We start from the raw sequence: 22,815 nt of genomic DNA, 5'->3' as shown, positions 1-22,815 counted from the left end.
TCTGCGGCCCCTAGGCCTTGTGTGCTTTCCAATTAAACTTGAGCAAACTCTCTCTCTCCCCACTGTATGCTTAGGGAGCTGCCTTTCTCTCATAGCTGCTGTTCCACAGGAAGACATTTTCTCTGTCTCTAATAGCTATCCTGTCTTTACCGTCCTCATTTTTCATTCAGTTTCTCGAATGTGCTGCTCCACGGCAGTTTAGTGCAACATCAAGGAGTCCTTAGCAAAAATACATCTCTAGCCAAATGAATGAACCTTACCTGCTATGCCCCTTCCACCCCCCATGTGTGGGGTCTTGTCTCGAAATTTCCAGAGGTTAAATGGTGCTGCCTCCCTGCTGCTCAGGTTTCAGATTTTGTCTGATTTCTGAAAGGGAAAATTGTTTTTCTACTGCTGCGACATAGGCTTCCTATCCTCCAGGTCTCCCCTTAAGCCTCCTCAGGTGGCGAGAGTTAAATGGGGCAGCCTTTCCAAAGCACAGGGATAAAGCCCAGCTTCAAAGTCGTCACAGTCATGACATGCTTCCTTTAAAACGGAGTTTTGCACATTTAAATGGAATGGCATGGCTTTTATGTGGCACCTGTCATCACAGGGATTTACAAAAATGATGATATAGGTCTCGCGTGTCATCCAATACTCACAAAGCTCACGTGTGTAAATGAAGCTGGCTGTGTATCGCTTAGATTAACGTCTTCCGTTAATTCAGTTAATTAAAACTGAGGATTAGATGACCGGATATGTTCCCCGATGGCAGATTTGCTGCTCCCTGCGGATGCGGTTGAAACTGACCGCTCACCTCTGTATTTTGCTCAACACACCATTACATTGCCCCATAAATAAGAATCTAGTGGAAGTCTATGAATAGCAATGCACCAGAGCAGACTTTTTTGGATGGATTGGTTTGTTTTCACTTTTTTTGCCACTTACTCACGGACGAGACCTATTTCAAGTTTTCTTTGAAGGTTCAGCACAGAATTTGTCACACATGAGCTCTTTTAACAGGCTTATGGAAGTGGCAGGTTTGGCCCTCATTCAGGTTGCAGGGTGGATAGGACGAACGGAGGGCTTGTACTGTATCTCACATACAGCTTGTACTGTATCTTATAATTTGTAAAACAAAACAAAAAACGTTGTTTGTACATAAGATGACTTGAATACACCTCTTTTATGATAAGCGTGATTTTTAATTTATGAATAATTTTTTATACATTTTTGGGGTTAATGTAAAAAATTACTATATATAGGCTTTTAGATTTTATGCCAAAATTATTTCAAGATTTCATATATATATATATAATCTTGAAATAATTTTGGTATAAAATCTAAAAGCCTTTTAAAACCTTACTGTATGAAAATAACATAGATACAAAGAAGTTGTCATGTTTTAAGTTACTTTTTTATCATGTCGTTGACCCATTTACTAGATTCGATGAAGGACTGAAATTTTGTGGGAATGTCTCAGCCAGTGTGAAGCTGTATACGTGATGTCTGAGAGGAAATAAACATCACTGTGTGACAACCTAAACTGACCAAACTGGTATAAAGGGGTATTAGGATGACTTGTGGATTTTGACAAGTCAGTGGTTGAGAGCAGGGAAGAGAAAGCAGTGATATTAGGAGATTGTTTTTTTGAGTGAGTAAAAGGACCCGAGAGCTCATTTTAGCTCTGGTGAAGGGATCTGTCAGAAAACAGGACCGGTAGACTGTAGATACACGCTCTTTCTTATCTGGCAGCCATGACACCGAGTCAATTACATCTTTTGTGCTTTTTTATAATTACACGTGTCCTAATTTATGCAGGTACATCGAGATTTTGATACTAGATGCAGCACTGATTGCATTGTCCTCACTCTGATTTCTTGTAGAGACCAGAAAATGTCTTCCGGAGCAGCTTTGACACTGCCATTGTATAACTGCACATAATATGTGACATTATCACTGATATGATTGTTGTCCTATTGAAATTTTCCTCAAGTATTATTCGCTAAGATGACATCACAATCAACCAGACCGAAATTAGAAGATAAACGATCACTAAATATGTCCTCAAAGCTTTCTAAACAGAATTAAACATGCTCTAATTAGTCTCGAGCTTCTAAACTGTCTAATAACTAAGAATCCAACTTAAATCAACATAACTACCAGCATAAAGCTCGTTTAGACTTCCTAACTTGCTAAACTTGATAGACTTGTTGCCATGCTTTTAACCATGTGACGCTTGAACTTCCAGATATTAACCTCTTATCTGTCTCTCTAAATTCTTTGAAGGGAACATTGATAATGAACGGCTTGCTATAGCCAGGCAAAGAATTCCATACAGACTTGGTCGGGTAGTTGACGAGTGGCTACTCGACAAAGGTAATAAAAATGGATTAATTAAACAATGACTTAATGACTTATTAAGACTCTGTAAGAGGTGCAGTTCCCTTAAAACCACAAAGCTACAAGCCATTTTGAATTAAACCTTCTAAAACCTAAAGACTTTGCATTGGGATATTGTGGGCCAAAACAAACTGTGAATTGTGGCTGCCCACTCATAATAAAAATCCAATCGCTCTTCTCCATGTGGCTTACTCTTTTCAGATCATGTCCTTCACAAAGTTAGAACTGCACCGCTTCAGAGATTAAGGTTTAATCTTAAACATAACCCTGACTAACCTTCTAACAACGCTCCATAACTGTAACAACTGTCTGTAAATAGTTTCTTTCTTTTTTTTTTTTTGCTGTCTTATGTTTTCCTTCTGTGATCCCCTCTGACTTCGCTAATTTTGAAGCAAGGGTATTTAAAAACACTTTTAGCTATAAAATATAGATTTATATTTTCCAATCCCATGCAGTTAAAGGGACTATTGCTTTTTTTCTCTCTCCTTCTAACACTAAAATCAGACTAAAGTTTCAAAATCCCCTTTAACCCTTTGAGTGTAATGATTTTTTTTTTATTATTATTATTATTATTATTATTATAGATTATATTATTTGGACCGTTTGTATTATAGTCTAAAACTTAACTGTGTCGTAATCTTTGGACCCGAGAGATATCTATAAACAGATGAATCCTGCATGGTATTCGATTTTCCCCAAGAAACCTTCTCTGTTATTAAAGTACAGAAACAATCTCAGACACCTGCTCAAGCACATTATCAAAGAAGATTGGCCATTAATGCTCTACTCTGTGTAAGTTATCTGACTTTTTGGTTGGTTGCACCTTTTTCATCTATATGCAAACTTCCTTTTCTGTTCATGTGCTGAGCTAACATCGAAGCTAAATGTTAAGTGTAAAACAAATACGCTTGGACAGTTTTTTTTCAATGAAAACTGACCTTTCTTAGTATGCATATCTTTCTTGATTGAACTCGATAACATGCAGAGTATAATGTGATCCAAAGTTCATCTCTACATTTGTCTAAAAGTCATTTCAGACGTTTAGCTCTCCCTTGTGCATCCGAAATAACCTCCTTTCTCGATATATCATTTTATGTACATGCGATGAGCATTTCCTCATGTTCTGATTTTATTTCCGCTGTTTGATATAAATAGGGCGTTAAACTAAAGCTAATTTCATCTTAAACCCCTTAAATCGAACACCCCTAACTCAGAGGGTTAAACAGTCTAAATATTAATGAAAGACATTTTCATTACCAAATGAGAGGAAGATTGCTGTCAGCCTTTGCACATTCAGATGTGATTAACAATGTCCCTTTAACATGTGTAATTATTTATCAGTTCCAATCTATGAGTAACGATAATGACACAAAGCCCTCATACATCAGGTCTGTGTCCTGTATGAATGGTACATTTTACTGAGTGACTGGTCTTTGTGTGAGTAATTTGTCTGTGCCTCATGCTGTCTATCTCAAAGGCTCTTTGGTCTCCTCATTCTCCTCCATTAAATCTTTTAACCATTGTTCCCGGGGCTCACATTTAGACGTAAAGAACAGATCTGTCCAACCTTGAATTAATCACAGAAAAACCTTTTTCTCTTATGCCAGACATCAGAGGAAATTAAATCTCATTGCACATGTTTAAATAGCAGGTGCAATGCACCTAAATATGAATATTCTGCCGTTATTTATACAAATGTCTCATGTTGTTCCAAACATCCGCAGGACACAAAAAGAGAAATTTTAGACACTTACCTGGTTGCTTTATTCCAGTGAATGAATAAAAAAGAAAATAAATAATTTTATATCATATATAATTTTTCTTTCAACACTGCTAAATCAATAAAATATGTCTAAAAAAGTTCCCATTCATTTTCAATGTATAGGCAAAAACAGTTCTCAAAATATTAATATTTAAATATCTTCCTAAAATATCTAAATATATATACAACATGAGCAAATGATGATGGAACTATCAACTTCCATGTGCTACTCTCACTTAAGTGATAAAGAGAGACTATCGTTTATGCCATTTTCTCAGTGGTACTTTACACACTGTATTATGTCAGCATATGTAACCGTCCTTAATGTCACACATTAATCAGAATAATCTTTCCACTGTACAATAAAAGAACATGTGCAAGTGGAAAGTGGCCATCTGGCTTCTACCCGCTCTATTGCATGCCTTTCCAAGATTATGGTCTTTTTATCTCCACTCTCATGTCAAACTTGGTTATTTTCAACTGTTAAAATTGAGACCCTACTTGTGTTAAATGGCAGCCTTTCATTAAGCAATAAGTGACTTTCACAGAGGGGATAACAACTGCCTACTTCATAATCAACTTTGTCAGAGTACCTGTTCATCAGGAATAAATGGATGGCGGCAGTCCAGCTCTCAGGGGCCAAAGGAAATGGCACTTTGAGTTAACCATCCTTTTTCTCTTTAAGTAGTAATTCTGAAGGATTTGTTGGCATTAAATTATATCTACTGTAAACTTAAGCCAGATTTCGTAACATTCACTGTTATAATTCAAAACCACTTGAATCAAACCTGTAGTGCTGTGACTACCTGTTGCAGCTTTAAAGATTTAATAATAGTGGTTTAGATTACTTGTTTTTTATGATCATCGACTCAATGATCAATTCAACCAGTGGTATATTCTAAATTAAATGACTCAGTGACAACTCTATGGAGATTCAGGGGATGAAATCCTCAGTGCAGAGGCATAGTGTGTGTGGGTGTGTGTTCATGTTCATGTCTATTCTAGGGCTGGAAGGGAAACTTCTCTTGCTTCAGTGACACATTAGCATTCGAGCTGGCAGATGACACTTATTCATGCAGATTAGCATCAAAGAGGCCTCTGTCTCTGAATAAAACATACCCAAGACTCTTTACATACTCACAAATTATTGTTTATGTCCAATTTGGTCCTCCTTATTCTGTTCATTATCCACAGTTTTAGTCCTACTAGTTTAATAAGGCTCAAATGGCAATATACAGTCATTATTCTATAATGACAGGGGCTCTTCCATGCCTTCTCGATCTGGCCCTCATAGAGGAGCCACCTAAGGTTTCAGGATTGATCTTTGGCATCATGTTTAATACAACAATTAATTCCCTGCACTAACCGGGTCAGCAACGGAAGCCATTAGAATTGGAGATTACCATCACCAGGTTCAAATGTTAAAAGTGTTATCAGCTTAAAAGTGTTAAACATCCTGCTGGTGACAATAAAAACAGCCTGTGCTGATGGTCACTTTTTGCTTCTCTGTCTCTCCTTGCTGTCGTACTGCTCTCTCTTTCTCTTTCTCCATATCTTGCTCTCTTTCCATCTCCTCTCTGATCCATCACAGGTCGGCAGTTGACTATCTTCAACAGCCAGGCGGCCATAAAGGTGGGAGGTCAGGATAAGGGACGGTCGTTCCAGGGCCAGATCTCAGGCCTGTACTACAACGGGCTGCAAGTTCTTAAACTGGCCGCCGAGGGGGATCCAAATGTGCAGGTGACAGGAAACTTGCGTTTGGTTGGGGACGCACCCTCCGTCCTGTCCACAGAGACCACCTCGGCCACCCCTCCAGCTGCGCCGGACATGTCCACGACCATAATGGAGACCACCACCACCATGGCCACTACCACCACCCGTAGACAGCGCTCTCCTAGCCTGAAGGACAGTATTACACAGGTAAGGATGGGTGAATTCATCTAGAGAGACAGGTCTCTTGTTGGCCCGTGTCTCCTGAATGAGGGAATTTGTTGCGTTTATTAAGAGTTTTGTTTTACAAGATGTCCAGTTGGTATGAGCATTAAAAGAGCTGACAGGACAGACCACCCTGGGGTAAAAAATCTGTCATTTATTGCTTGAAAAAGAGCCATCACTCTGCATCTGGAAGGCCCTGAAGGACAAGAATCATAATGCTCAGATTCGCATGTGTCAGGATATATCTTGCCCACATATGCTTTTCCTTTCATTCCTCCCACACATAGTATTTTATTAGTCACATTTCCTTTGAGCGGTCCTGCAATTTTCTCAAGTCATTATTTTCTTGTTACGGTTTAACTGGTTACTGTGTGATCTGGTGACCAACTTCCTGGTTCAGGTCTCTGCCGCAGATGTGATGGAACGACCGCAGCAGATTCCGCGATTCTAAAAGTACAAACTGATGTGATATTAGTGTCTAATAAATGCAGACTTGCTCATTGCATGATTCTGATATTCTTGCAAAGATTACAAGTTATTGGTATGATCACCCGTAGCGGCTGAAGTAAGGATAAAATAAAAAATAAAGTAAGTCTGTGTTGGCGCGGGTTTGGAACACGCGTTAGGGGCCGTTCACATATCGTGCCTAAAAACGCGTAGAAAACGCTAGTCGCGCCGCTTTCTCCTTCTTTCCAAAGCGCTCGGGCAGTTGCGCCCCTGGGATGTCTGCCATTGCTAAGCAACCACGATGTGCTCTCTCCATGAAGACGCGGAAATTTCAGCAAAGGATAAATGGATTTGCAGCACTAAAAATCGCTTGCAGTAGCTCTGCTACTAAATTTATTTCAAAATTGCAATCCATATACAGCTATGATCAGCAGTTCCTTCATCTTAGCTGAGCTTTCAACGTTGTTACGGGAAAGGATGAAACTGATTGGCTAGTTCTTGTCACATGACCCACGGTGCGCTTGCGGCATTCTGAAAAGTTGAGGGCTGCATCCGAAAACTTAGGCAGGTGACTTGCTGCCTTGCTGTCTAATCAGGCAATGACTTTGCAGGCAGCATTTTTGCCCGAAGGCACCTCATGAAACGGATTTCAGACAGGCTTCTGAGGCAGAGTAATGGTTTAATGATCTACAGCAAAATATAGAGAGCTTTGGTGATAACTAAGTGGATATTTCATTACTGCAATATTAATTTCTCGCTAGAAATTACATAAAAAGTGGAAAACGTTCTTCAGAAACGTACATTTACACACAAACTGACCACCGACCGAAACTTTCAGATGCCATCTTTATTTTTTGGCTTAACTGTCACAGAATGCAACGCACAGGATTGTGGGATATCAAAGGCAGCGAAGGATACATCTATGCTGCTTTCAAAAAACCGGCCAGATGAAGGCATCTCAGGAGACTGGAAATGAAGCTGACATTGATTTCAGACGTGCCTTGATGCCTTCCTACCTTGGAATGCGACCTCCGAAGGCAGTATTTTTTCAGTTTTCGAATGCAGCCGAGATGTTTTTAACTCGATGCGGTGCGGACGCGCCTGTTTTCGCGCCTGAAAACTACTGTATGATTTCCTGTATATTTATCAGTGTATATAGATACATTTAAAAATTGTTTACAAATACACCATAAATCTCTTGAATTTGCAATAAATTTATATAAATATAAAGCAATTTAATAAAACCAATGAATTCAAAAACATCATATGCTGGGAAAAAAAAAATGAATAAATCAAGTACTCGTAATTAGAGTATATTGCATTTTATAATGGTCATAATCAGAATACAGGTAATTTTTTTATGGATTACGTGATTACATATTATTCACACAGTGGCAGTAAATCATTACTATTCATTGTTATTATGAAGAATCTTAATTTAATGATTATCCTTAATTATTCTTTTTTTCTCTTTTAAATTTTCCTGTCTAAAAATCCTGTGTGTCATACCATTTAGATTTTTTTATATTTGCAATATAAAATAGCCATGTAAATGTCATGTAAAAAATTTTGTGATCCATGCAAAGGATCCCCACAAAGGGATTCCCAAATTTTTATGTCAGCCAGACCCCTTTGACATTAAATATTTACATGAAATATCTCTGAGGAAGTCAATATCTCAGTCATTTAACAACACATTTGCATGTTTAAAATTGCATGTCACTTAATGGTCACACTGACATGCAGGTAAACAAATTAAATATTAATATTTTTGTGTTCAGAATTAGATAATTTATTTTACATTTGTATTATTTAATTAATTATTAGAATTTTATCAACTCACTACAGTTCTTATATTAAGACCAGTTTGGGGAAGCCCTGATTTAATTGAATCTTTAATGCATATTATTATGTTAATATTAAAAAATGGAATATATTTTCTTTCTCTTTGCTTTTTTAATATAAATATGGTATGTTTAATGGTAAGTAATCTAGATTACATTTATAAACTACAGTTTTCATAATGTAATCTGTAATCAGTAATGGACTACAATTTGTAAGTAATCTGCCCAGCTCTGTGTGTATATATGTATACAATGACAGCATCTGTAAAACGCTGGAACATAAGGCTAATAATATGGAGGATATTGAGTGTCATATCTAACATATTGGTAGCAAGTTAGGAGCATTTGCCTCCCCCACTGTCATCTTTTATTCATGTGCTGTTCAACTCCATTGATCAGAAGATGCATGTTGATAAGAATAAAGGGCAAGCTCAATAACAATCAGTGTCAATCATAGTGAAACTGCCAAGGTCCATAGGCACTAGCAGCACGTATTAGCGTAAATGAGGACAGGCGTGGATTCTCTCACATGTGCGCTGTGAACCACTCCTAATCCACACTGCCCTGGTTGTAAATAGTCATACAAAGCAATAGCAGGGAAATGGGGATTTGAGTGAGACAGCTTAGTGCCAAGGAAGTCCCAGTGCACCACTCCTCTCCTCTTCTCCCCAAGATGAGTAAGACATTTATATGGAAGAGCACCAAACACTGTGTCTAGACTACAAATTCATTCATGAACTATATTATCATTCACAGTGTAAAAAAGACATTTAAAAGAACATTTCTAGATGTGTGTAGTTCAAATTTATTATGTTACCAATATTTTTATGTTCTGTGCAGGTTTTTTTTTTGCTCACCAGCCACTGTGGCTAGTGAGTTAATATAAATTTTAGATTAAAACGGTTAATTTATTAAATCTAATTAAAATTAATTAATTTAAAACATATAAATATATCTTACTGTCTTAATTGATTAGACTTTTTTAGAAGGCATTTTAGCTTTTTATCAATCCACTGGTTCACATTTACAACTGTGTGTTTGCTGCGTAAAAATATGGTTTAATTTTACATTGTTCTTAATAAAAACATCAGACTGGCTCATTGAAAATGCACATTCATTTACTGCCAGCAGGTGGCACTTTTGAAACGGCAGAAATATAGCAATTTGCCCAGTAATGGCTGTTCACAAAGCAGCGCTGCACTTATAAAAACTAGTTTATCAGGCATTATAAGTAGGTAAGATAAAATGAAAAATGCCATAAAAAGATTTCTGAAAACAGTCAGTTCCCTTCAGAGACACATTCACATAAAAACACCCGTGCCGCGTTTTGACTTCGAAACTTGTAGCTCTCATATCTATTAAATTAAATTACAACCTTGTGAAATTAAATCAACACATATCGCGATTCTTGTCTTTCTGACCCCAAATTTAAGACCTCTTCAATTTATTATAGACATTTCTTGTACCAGTTAGGGCATTTAAGACTTTTTAAAGTCCCCGGAAATCCTTAAATTTCAGCCCACAAAAGTGGCTGAAATCCACTCTCATTTGCCGGGTTGGCAGTTGTTAATGTCAAGACCTGGTTCTATGTATTTCTATATAATCCTATGCAGAGTATTTCCTAACATGCTAATCCCACAATTAAAATCAGTTGTGAGTCAGTCTCATGAAGAGTATTTCATCATCAGATTAGCAACATGTTAATGTTACACTGTTGAAATGAATTCTTTGTCAGTTTGTAACAATGTACAAACTTCATAATCATCGGTAAGAAGGAGGCGGGAACCGGCGGACAATCAAATGACATTTTAATAATCAAAATAAACACAAAACAGCGTGACTACTGACGCGCACAAATAAAAACCAAACACAACTAAAATCCAGGCCTGGTCCTCTCTCGTCCGTCACTGTCGTCGCTCCTGTTTTATATCCTTCCATCTCCTCCGTGGGACTCGAGACCGGTGGGTCGAGCAGGTGTCGCTCATTTCCAATCACTCCACCGGCCTCGCTCCTGTTCCCACGGCTCTCGGCCCCGCCCCACTCGTCACACAGTTATGTACACAATAGTTGCTAGTTTAGCTACATTTTGTTATTAGTTTAGCAGAATGCTAATGTCACACTTTACTGCAATAAATTGTAATAATAAGTCCATGGGGATGGCTTGTGTGGTAAACATAGACTAATGTAGGGAGTTCTGGACCAAAACACTTACAATGTTCCCTGTCAATGAAGATTCTCCCTATTAAGGCAGCTCCCTTTGCAGACAATAGGGAGCCAGGCAGCTCACAACAGATCTTGAATGTGGAGGAACACAACTGAATATTTGAAGGGCAAATCTACTCAGTGTACATTTCAAACTCAAATCAAGAGTTCTGAAAATCAGTCAGAGCTGCAGGGTCAGACATATGTTATTATTTCAGACTCATTTTGAGAGGCTTTTGCTATTTTCTATCAAAGCGTCCATACCTCCAGCAGCATAAATCTTTTGTTCTAAGATTGCTTTTTCCGTGACCTCAAATTGGACTTTCAAATTTGTGGTGCTTTTGAAGTGAACCTTCATGACACCACGTAAATCACAGCTCACGTCAGCACACATGCAGCCCATTGGAAATTGTGCCGTTGTGAATAGTAGTGGTTAAGTAAGCCCTTGATCAAGCTGACACACCACTATACTTCCCTTTAAAGGATTAGGACATTTAAAGTGTCCTCGCCTTTCTTTTTTGGTCATGTCAAAAACATTTGTCATGGTGTATTTGTCAGAAATGTATGCACATATCAAAACACAACCTGCAATTTCAGTGCTCTTAATAATCTTGTCTTAGCAAACACATAAGCATTATGCAGAAGTGCAGATAAGAAGCGCGCTAATTATCCTCTAATAAACGCAGTCAGGCAAAACTAATGCTGCAAAGCGTCTTTTAATTAGAAGTTTGAAATGTCAGAGTCTTCAGTATTTGTAAATCAGACTCAAAAACCAAGCAAATTTGTCATAGCTTTTCTTTTCTCCCAGTAAATGCTTTGATCATTCAAAGGCTTTTTATTTAAAATAACACTGATGGAGCTTTCTGTATATATAATGTGGTTAAGGTTGTTGTTGTTGTTCTTTTGTTTTTTGGTTTCAGTAGAGTTCAGTAACATCAGTGTTTGATGGATGAATAGGACACAAAAAGTTTTTGTATATCTGGTGTAAATGAAGCATAATAATAACATTGCTGATATGACGGAAAGGCTTTGAAACAGAATGTTTTTCTCAATAAGGTTTCCTTCGAAAGTAATTTAACTCTGCCCAATTGAGGTTTTAAAATATTTATAGCTGACAAACAGTTAACGAACAAAAAAAACGATAGCAAATGTGGAATAGATCAATACAGCACTATTTCAGCCAGACCGACAAAGACTGTCTACAAGCCAATTCAGTTAGTCATGGAAGCCACACACATGAACCTTTAGGGCTCATTGCATTAACTCTTTAACAGTTTATGATGCTTACCATGATTGTTTTTATTGCATGCATATGTAAAGGTATTCCTCTAGCGATGTTTTTTGTTTGTGTGTATTAAAATAGAGAATGTGAATGCACAAACTGGTGTCACCATCGATAAATAACTTCTTATACCTCAAAAGGGGAGTCTCATTCTGCCGATGCTCCCAGCATCGCAAACAGATAAATATGCCCATATGAGTGAACAGCACAATTGTTCTGACCTCTCGATAGGAAAGGACAAACTGATGCACCCAAATCAGTCATGCCCCAGATCCAATTACATGTTTTATGAATGTGAGGTATGAGTCAGGAATGTTAATTCAAACTCAGGTCAAACCAAGGGGCAGCAAAGCCATTTGGTCTAGCATCACTGCATCCTAAGAGCTGAACAAATGCAGTAGCATCCAATGGGTGTTTCTTCAACTGAGGGTGCTTTTGAGCCTGTGGACTTTCAGAAAAGATTATTGAAACAGTGGACATACATTACAGAAGAACTGTCATTCTCTGGAAGTATTTTCACTAAAGTTTTTTAAAATGACATTATATATATATACAGTATATATTTTGTGAGTGTGTATGTGTTTATATACAGTATATATTCTCTTATTTTGTATTCAGGTATGCTCTTCTCCCTGGTACACTGATTTTTAAAATCAACAAAAAAACTTTATTAAAGGCAAAATTGATGATAGTGATGAAAATAACTGTATTTTTCTTAATCAAACAAAAAATGTACAAATTGTTTGTTTATTATTTCTTTGTTGAAATCATCGTTTTAACATTTTTATAATCATTTTTTATGGTGAATTTGTATAGTTTCTGAAAGTCCGGATCAAGGGTAAAACTATAATATCAAAAGGTATTTGAAAAGTAGAAAAATGTTAATTAAAAGTGATTGAAAAGTTTTGATATGAAAAATGCCGAACTGTTAATATTACAAAAGCAGTGGGCTTAAAAGAAAACTGGCCAAATAAGTCAACAATTTCAGACCGCTTGCAGAGAATGTTGTAGAGAAATCAGATTAAAGGGAATCTGCCTCCAAAAATGTACCTGTATTCACTTTCAGAACTCGGATGACCTGCTGGTGGCATCAGCCGAATGTCCCAGTGATGATGAGGATCTAGAGGAGTGTGAGCCGGGCACTGGTGAGTAAAAACACACACAGCAGCACTGAGGCCATTCAGACCCTCACAATCTCCAGAATCTCACAGGCAGCACAAACATCAGATCAAAATACTTTCTTTATTTTTTTAAATGAGAGGTTTTTAATGACAGATATATTCTGGTTGGGTATACTGCAGTTCTGTAGATAATTTGTAGAGCTTCAATTTAACCATTTTTAATTGTTTGTTAATTTTTAAGATGTTATTTTATATACATTATGTCAGTGTTCAGTAAGAAAACGTTTTATATGTAAAATGAAATTATAGCAGATAGTCAGGAAATAACATTCATATTAAAAATATATATATTTTACAGTTTCACTTTAGTTTCAGGCTTACAAGCACAATTTTAATTTGCGTTCCTAATGTGAGTTCTGTTTGCCATAATGCTTTTCTACTAGAAGTCTTGCCCCATATTAACCCTATAGATGTTATTAACAAAGAAGAGGCTATGCTTTAGTGCTCAGCAGATCATTTAGAAACTATGAGCTGATCTGGCTGAGTTAAGACTAAGCAGGGCTCCAGACCGCAACCACTGCATTGTTCAATTCATATGCACTGCCATTTCTGTTTCATATGTGAAAGATCAAACAGCAAACGAAGCCGAAAGCATAACAAAACTGCGCCACTCGTTTGAACTGTGCAGCGCTTCGAGTGTACAGCCTGGTTTATACGCACCTAGACTAAAGGTCTGGAATCTATGGCAGCTTTCATTTGCCAAGGCCAACCCATGAGGCCTTTTGATTGACATGTCAAACAACCAGTCAAAATTCGCTTCGTTCAACATCACATTTCGAAGTGTGGAAATGTTTCCACAATAACAGACCGGTGTGTAAAACTTTCGGACATATTTTAAAGATTCTATGCCGCGAACTTTAAATATTTCACATACTTTTAAAAAACCAGCATTTAGTTGATCCTGGTAAGGGCTCATCTTCACAGTTGTAAACATTATGGCTTTCTTCTTTCGTGAGAGGGTTTGGCGCAACGGTATCTTTGTTTCCAGGCGGAATGTTAAAGAACACGACACACACGTCTCACGGAAATCCTGTTGAATTCAACCAATCCGATGATGACTTCGACACTCCTGAAGTGTTTAACTTGTGTGTCGCATATGCATTAGACATTTAGCCAACGGTCCATGGGCGTGACATCTAAGACTAATACTAGCCGCATTAGCATAAGAGCCAGTGTTGGGAAGGTTACTTTGGAAATGTAATAGGTTACAGATTACAAGTTACACTGTTTAAAATGTAATAGTAGTGTAACTTTTTCAATTACTTTATTAAAGTAATGTAACTAATTACTTTTGAGTACTTTTTGATTACTTTTCTAAATTTGTGAAAATTAAAGAATAATAAATAAAAGCATATACATCAACTTAAATACATTTATCTAATAAGCATGTGACATATTCTGTGTAATAAACTCCTGAAACATTGGTGGTTTTTTTAACTGCTGTCTCTTTGTATATGATGATAGTTTTCTCAAAATAAGTAAAATGCACATGAAGTGACACAGAGCAGTTCTAGAAATTATGTTTATGTGCTCGTGTACTCCTATATTGAGGCAGCAGAGGTTAAAAAACACTGCGAGCTTCAGTAGGCCTATGTGTAGTAAATGAAACCATGTCTTTGCCATTAATTTACAGGAGGGGCGGACTGGGAAAAAAATTCAGACTGGAAAATTCAAACTCCTACAAACAAATTCATGGACAAAACTATTTTTTGTATGGACCTGACATAAAAAAAGGTTTAAATCTTTAATTTGGGGACATGCAAAATAATTAAAAGTTCTCTCCTGAACTGCACCTTCACTTCCATTTTTCTCTTCAGTCTCTTTATTTTGCCCTGTTATCCATCTCTCTCATGACTTTAATACTCAAGATTGAACAAACCTATACTTTACAATACGATACTCTACAATACTACAATATCTTTATTGAAAAATCCTGTACACGAGTCATGTTTTTCCCTTACAAAAATTAACCATGCTTTTATTAGCCTATATAAAAAAGTAAAATAACCTTTTTTTATTATTTTTTTTATTTTTATTTTTTTGCAAATGGATTTGTATTTATTTTTAAATAAATACATTTGTAAAATAATTTTACATTTTTGGTTACCACAGTTAAACAATAGTAACAATTTTCTCTGGATTTATAGTTAAATTTTAAAATGTTAATTTTCGTTAGGGTTGGGTTGTTGTCTATCGTAGCTCCCCCTAAATCTATATAAAAAAAAAATCTGATTTTTTTTTCAGCTAAATTACTACTGTAACATTACAACAGATACTAATGATGGCCTTTATATAGTATTTTGAGTGATGACTGATGAGCAACGATCTGCTGCTTGATTAAAAAAAAAAGCATCTTTACAGATGAAACTGACCTGAAACCCTGAACAGTAGTTCTGCTTCTCTGCTCCAGCTGTGCGCTTCCACAGTCCTCTCTCTCTCTCGCAGAGAGAACACTTCATGACTTATTACAGATTTAATTATCAAATGGCGGATTCGCAAATGATCGCTTAAGTACATTCGGCGTGCAATTATACAATGACAATATTAAAATAGAGGGGCAAATCATCTGCCAGGCCACCGGGATTTGTCCCGGTTCTCCCGGTGTCCATTCCGCGCCTGATTTCCAACACGCAAAATGTGCAAGTCATATATTGCATTTTTTGTGCTTAATATTTACAGACACTATATGTCATGTTTTGATTCAAGTGTACTGACCTACTTTCGATTTAGTCATCCAAAATGTGGCATATTCCGTCCGCGTTAGGCATTCCGTTTTTATGACTGGATTCTACGAACCAGACTGTATTTCCGCATCCCGGAAATTATTAGGATGTATGTCTCATAGTATGTCTCAATAGTCAGTGCAATTTGGGAAAGAAACCAGTTAAATCTGTATGTGGATGTGTGTAAATATTCAAATGTAATCCCCTTTGTAATCGTTAAAAATTTCATAAGTAACTGTAATTTAATTACTAATTTTTTCTTAGTAACTGTAACTAATTACAGTTACAATAATTTTGTAATTAAATTACGTAACGCCGTTACATGTAACTAGTTACTCCCCAACACTGATAAGCGCGATGCTCTATGCAGCAAAAATGATGCGAATATTGAGGAAGCCATGGATGGTTTTCATGCTAAAGTAAAGTAAAAGACTGCTCCTTAACCAGAGCAGGTGAACATGTTGGTATACTTGCAAGCACAGTTACTGACAGCAAGTTTGATTTTACTTTAACTATATAAACTATGACTGTATAAACTATGTATAAACTGTATAAACTATGATAAAAGTTCATCAGCATGCACTGATTAATCCCATGTTGTAGCGCCAAAAAATAAAATTGCAACCAAATCATGTGCTCTTGCAACTAAATGAGAAAGTTAGTCACAAAAGAGCCACCAGTGGGAAGAATGAGTCTGGAGCCCTGCTAAGGGTTATATTGCTTGAAGAGCGGCCTTCTACTGTACCATCTGGGCTATTCATAATGTTAAGTGGCCATTCCATTCCATCGCTAGGTTCCGCTTTAAGCATTCATGTATCAGTAAAGTAGGTGTGACGTCAAACCGTGTTGCATAGTACATGGAATTATTACTCTGTGCTCAGCTATTGCTCTTGTGATTGTGCATTATGTTGCAATCATTCAGTGACGTTGAGTGGTTGGGTTCTGATGGCCCATCTGGAATATCAGCTGTTGCTGTTTGACATTTGTCCAAGTCTTTGGTTTCATTGCATATTATTTTAGTTTAGTGTTGGAAATTAAACATATTAACCCAGACATTTCTTATTAAAAAATTGCTACAACAGCCCTATTTATTGGCTCTGTCTCAAAATCTAGTCGGCTGCCTGCCTAGCTTTTTTGTGCATCATTTGCTCACTCCTGACACTAAAACACTCTGAAATAATTTGAAGCAATAGCCTATAGCACGATTGTTTTATAGATAAGGCAATCCCATAATGTGATGTGACATGCTTCAAAGAGAAATATTTTTAAATTAAAGTATTAATCATTTTTCTACAGTCTTAAAGTGTCATAATGGAGCAGCCTTTCATTAACTTTTAGAAGTTTGGGGTCATTAAGTTATTTTAATGGTAAATATAGTATAGTATATAGTAATATTGTAATTTACCATTTAAAATGCAATAAATAATTAAAATGTAGTTTATTCCTGCTATGGCAGACCTGAATTTTTAGCAGTCATTCATGCATTTATTCTGATATGCTGATTTAGTGCTCAAGAAACATATTTTATCAATATTGAAAACAGTTTGACAGCTGCTTCATATTTTTTGTGGAAATCATGATGCATTTTGTTAGGATTCTCTGATGTATAGAAAGTAAAAAATATATATACATATATTTGATATATAATTTTTTTCTAAAGTTATAACAATATTTAAGGCTTTACTGACTGTGCTGAAAAAAGTATTAAACAAATTACTGACCCCAAACATTTGAAAAGTAGTGTATATAATTTGTTTTATGTTTTGGCTCTCTGTGTGCATTATTCTCAACTCAAAATAGCTCAAACTAGCTTAATCACACGGCAACATGAGAATCAGAATTTGAGTGCCATGTTAGTGGCTTTTTTATTAGGTTTCTGCCTTTAAATTGCATCTCAGATCAGTCAGATCCACTCACAAGCTTCCATTTTGTTTGTAATAAGATTTATATAGACAATTCCCTATATAGGCATTAGACAGAAATTATCTAACTAGATTTCGAGACACAGCATTTATCCCACAGTGCACATATGCAGAGTATTTTATTATTGCAAAGTGAAATCTGTATTTGTACAAGTCAAATGAAAGGCTAGAGAACAGATGAGTGTGTCAAAGAATATAAAAAGGGGAGAAACTTTGTGCTTTTAAAGGGACCATCTTACACACCTTTGTTTTTTGTAATTTGCTTTTTTCCATGCAAAAATCATGCGGCCTATTTGTTGATGTAAGTGACCCAAATTACATGGTTTGCTATCTTGTTTAACCAAAGAAGAGCCAAGCGCTAATCAAGATATGAGTTGGTTCTTTTTTATATGATATTGTAGTGATCTAGATATATTTATGTTAGCCATATGAATAGGTTTAGAAAATATTGTAGCATTTTACATGTGTATATATTGTGTGTAGAATCTTTGTCTTTTAGAATAAATTGCACAGAATAGAATTATAATTCTCAAACTAATAGAGTGCGTGTGTATGTGCATGTAGATATTCTCGAGTCCTTACTAATTGTTCTCCCTCTCACCCTTTCTCCTCTCTCATCCCAGGAGGTGAACTTGTGTTGCCTATAATTACTGTGGACACCCAAGATCCCTTTCCCATAGCCACCCATTACCCCATCATCCCTGCCCCCCCCACATCCCTGACCCCTCTCCAAACCACCAAAGAGTCCCTCGTTCTGTCCGACCCTCGCCCGCCATGCCCTCCAGACCAGGAGGATTGCGGCGAGCTAATGGAGGTATCGGCCTTCGGCTCCGGAGAAATGACGGAGTCCGATGACGAGGACTTTTACAAAAACTCCCCAATGGTCACAGACAGGACGGTCCTACCGCCCCCCCCTGCCGTGGGCAAGAGCGGAGGCCAGAGCCCAGGTGACCATCGTCCTCCAGTCCCCGGCCCCACCACACACCCTAACCAGCTCCACATACCCGCAGGCAAAATGAATACCCGCGACCAGGTGCTCCTGCCGCCTGCCCCGTCCTCCCGCCACACTCCAGGGTTAACCTACCCACCTGGTTTCCCCCATGTGCCCACAGCTCACCCCACCGACCTGATGGAGAAGGGCCACCCGGGCGCCGTGGAGGTAATCCGGGAGTCCAGCAGCACCACAGGCATGGTGGTCGGCATCGTGGCGGCTGCTGCCCTCTGCATCCTAATCCTCCTTTATGCCATGTATAAGTACCGCAACCGAGACGAAGGTTCTTATCAGGTGGACCAGAGACGCAATTCAGGATCCGAAAGCAATGGCGCTGTAGTCAAAGAAAAGACACCGAGCACAACTGCCGCCATCGCAAAGACGACCGCCAAGGGCAAGAAAAATAAAGACAAGGAGTATTACGTCTGAGAGAGACCTTGGAGGAGGTTCACAGACAGGAAGTGTGCTGAGGATTTTAAAACTTCAAATCACCTCCTCTGCATCCTCAAACATTTAAGCCACACAATCTTCTGTTTACTTCTCCAAATGTTTTTCTGCCACGGAAAGATATGGACGTAGGGAATGACGAGGAAGGAACACTGACCGATAGATCCTCCTTTCGTATCTGTCTTGCGAGGCCATTGTTGTATGTAATTTTATCTCTATCATGTCTAAAGTAAATCTTCCATTACATTCCAAATGATGTAATGCCCTCTTTGCGATAAAAAATTTATGTTTTGCGTGCACCAGGAGAGTAACCGAACACCATGGACAGGGAGAGAAAACCTGCCGGTTTAACAGATGCATCCACACTGTTTGGTAATATTACTGAACGTTTCTTTAATATTATCTTCACAGAGCTATGAAATTGAGATCTACGAGACGTTCGCTGGGCCTCGTTGTAATAATTCATGAAGAACAGAAGTGATTGTGTTAGTTATTTGCACGAGAAAAGCAGATGCTCCCATCAGCTCTTGTGGAGAGCTTTTTCATGTTCAGTTAGAAAGGCGGTGGATAGAATCACATTTTCCATTTCATTTTCTGATGGAGCCTGAAAAACCCAAAGAGTCTGAATCGTTTACACTCTGGTATCTTTTGTCAGTGTAGAAATTAGGATTTATCTGTCTCTGCCATGAAACACATGAATCTAATTCTTTCTTTGTTCTCACATAAACACGTTCTCGCTTAGAATGGCAGATCAGATGGTGAAGCCTGCTTTGACAGCAACACCTCCACTAGCAGGTGTAGAAGAGCTCGGAAGGTTGTTAGAAACTTTAAAAAGCCAACAAAAGGCATTCAGCAGGCGTCTCTCTCTCTCTCTCTCTCTCTCTCTCTCTCTCTCTCTCTCTCTCTCTCTCTCCATGGTGCTGAAACATTGTGATCTGTTAGGCTACTAATTGTGTTCCATGCATGATGCACTCACATTCAGCTTTCCATTAGAGTTTTTTTATTTGAATTACATAAAGTTGACAACTCTCATCTCACCCAGAAGGATTCATAGCACCATGGGCGAGCACGATGCGGACAAAAGAGACCTCAGAAAGTGGGACTGTCCTGAACTGAACAACAGCTTGGACAGAATGATGTTGTATCTATGTAAATACAGGACATTGCTGAAAACACTTCAGGAGACAGGTTCGTGTGTATCGAGCATACGATATGTATGCGTGTGTGTGTGTGTGTGTGTGTGTGTGTGTGTGTGTGTTTGTGTGTGAGCGTTTGTCCTTGTTCGTCCTCCGGCAAGAGAAGGATATACGCAAGACTACGAGAACTCTTTCTCTTGCCTCCTATTTTCTCTATGGTGTGAAACTACAGCCCAATACCCATCCAAATGAGAGTACAGTCAGTGAAGCAAACTGGATAAAGAGAACTTTATAGTGAAATCATATTTTGAGAACTGTGTGGCATCTCTTCTAGGAAGGAAAAAAGGAACTCACTCTCAGCTCACCACTTCCCAAACCTAAGAAAGTGAAAAGAAGTGAACTGACAAGGCTTTTATGGATAAAGCAGCACAACCTTGTGTTCAGACTTTTGTATCTAAGGACACCTCCTTGGAAAGGAGGAAAAATTAAGAAAAAAAATAAAAAACTGTATACCGTCTAGATATTTCTCACAGTTAATATTTCTCACTAAAATATGTTTTTCCTGAATTGACATTCCTTGTTATTACAAAGAGGTTTTTGTTTAGTTCTTTCTCTGCAAATGAAAAACAAAAATGTTATTCACAATAGATATTACTTCAGTTACACAAAGTGATTTTCAAATGTGAAAAAAAAATGTTTTGGGATTTTATTGAATTTGGTAACAGATGAAGCATTACACCTAGCCATACCTCCATTTTACATTTGGGTTTTTGTTTCTTCATTGACAGGGCTTTTTTTCTGTTTGTGTTTTTTTTGTTTGTTTGTTCTTTTAAGATATAATTGTCATTTACCTATGCTGGTCAAAGTATATTCCCGTTCTTAATGTAATTGTAAAGTGTTACCGTGAGATGAAATCTAAATATGTGTACATTGAACAGAGGGAAAAATACACTTGGTTCTATACTTCATACTGATTTGGTCAGTGTGGTCTCTTTTATTTCTACAAATATTTGTCTTAAAGAGATTGACACTATTGTTCAAGAGTTTGGAATCTTTATTTTCATCAAACAATCCTGAAAAATGTATTACCAATTACATGAAAGATATTAGAGGCTCTTCTGTTTACAACATGATAAGAGGAAGAAATGTTTTTTGATCAAATCAGATTAAAATGATTTTTGAAGGTTTAGGGAAAAGTTTAGCTCATATGAAACAATTATTTAAAAATATATTAAAATGTAAAATTGTTATTTTAAATTGTAATCATATTTCACAATATAACAGTTTTTATTGTATTTTCAATCAAATAAATTTAGCTTTAATGAGAGACTTCTCTCAAAAACAAAATAATAATAATAATCTTACCAACCCCAAACTTTTAAATGGTAGTGTAAGTCAACCGAAAATGTTATTAGTATTGTTGTTCTAAACCTGTATGAACTTTTGTGGAAGAAAATATTAAATTTTTATGTTGCATGGTAGAAATAAAGTCCTACGGGTTTGGAGCAACATGAAGGTGAGTAATTGATGGCAGAATCTTTAAGATGCCCAAGTTGGGAAATCTCCACTTTTATTTATTGTTGTCACAAGTTTGAGACTTTAATTTTTAACATTGAATGTAAAAGGTTTCTTCTTTTATTTCCCAGCGTCTTTCCTGCCTGAAAATCAAGTTTTATCCACTGTAAGAACTCTCACGCTGTGAAGTCAAGCCCTTGTCTTACATGGCAATTTCATCATCTGGTCTTATATATTGATGGGTTCCTACTCCAGAGATTCCACACACTGCTAATACAAAGATGTCTTTAGATTATTCTACTGTCACACTGCTCAGATCTAGGTAGTCGGGTCTCTAAACAACACTCTTCCTTTATGGACTGGGAAGGGAAAGTGGCTGCCACATTTTCTTTCTCCAGATTCTGCACACACTCTATATTATGTTCCTGAGGTCCTTGTTCCTAACTAACTATACACACTGCAGTAGAGAAGGAGCTATTTAAAGGCTAGAGCTAAAATAAAAGCATGCTTATGGATAGCAGTTTCCAGGAATAAGAGGCAACTTGAATTTGGAAAAGGTTCAGTCCTATAAGGCTATATCTAGAACAAGCCTCTACAAAAGCTGTGTAGTGTTGATTGCTTTCAAATGATAAAAGCTGTCCATGCCACACTTCTGTTTTCATCATTATTCTGGGTCTGTTGTAAATCTAGTGCAGTAAATTGCATTTGGTCAATATGCCCAGAATACACTTAAGTACAGCATTTAGTTAAATGGGTGTTTTCATTTAATCAGTGACTGTGGTTTCAATTATGTTCTAGCAGATGCAAACCTAAAGGACCAAGTCCGCCTTCTGTAAAATAGTAAATTAAATGCGAATCACAAGGATAAAGCTAAATGGAATGCAAAGTTTACTTATGTAGTACGTACGTGTTTTATGTTGTCAGATAATAACCCAGTATTACTAAAGACAATTATTTATATACAATATAAAAATATATGTATATAATTGTGTATACATTTAAATAAAATGCATTTTATATATACAACATCACCACAAGATGATAGA

General features: G+C 37.2%; 1 protein-coding gene across 13 annotated transcripts in view; it reads left to right on the top strand.

Annotated features, from left to right (window-relative positions):
• The window catches only part of LOC132130988 (neurexin-1-like), a 429,322-nt gene extending 408,094 nt beyond the window's left edge, over positions 1-21,228 (top strand). For 7 of the 13 annotated variants that reach the window (XM_059542924.1, XM_059542927.1, XM_059542930.1 and 4 more), the window contains 3 exons: positions 5,736-6,064; positions 12,921-12,999; positions 18,304-21,228. In XM_059542924.1, coding sequence (XP_059398907.1) covers positions 5,736-6,064; positions 12,921-12,999; positions 18,304-19,100 — 1,205 coding nt within the window. In that variant the 3' untranslated portion in view covers positions 19,101-21,228. Of the gene's footprint in view, positions 1-2,268; positions 2,359-5,735; positions 6,065-12,920; positions 13,000-18,303 lie in introns of all 13 variants that reach the window. The other 6 variants (XM_059542918.1, XM_059542922.1, XM_059542921.1 and 3 more) reach the window with 1 other exon arrangement.
• The last annotated feature ends 1,587 nt before the right edge of the window (positions 21,229-22,815 follow it).

This window comes from Carassius carassius, chromosome 47 (assembly GCF_963082965.1).
Source record: "Carassius carassius chromosome 47, fCarCar2.1, whole genome shotgun sequence".
NCBI lineage: Eukaryota > Metazoa > Chordata > Actinopteri > Cypriniformes > Cyprinidae > Carassius > Carassius carassius.
Note: the sequence above shows the minus strand (reverse complement) of the source record. Positions and strands in the feature narration are given on the sequence as shown.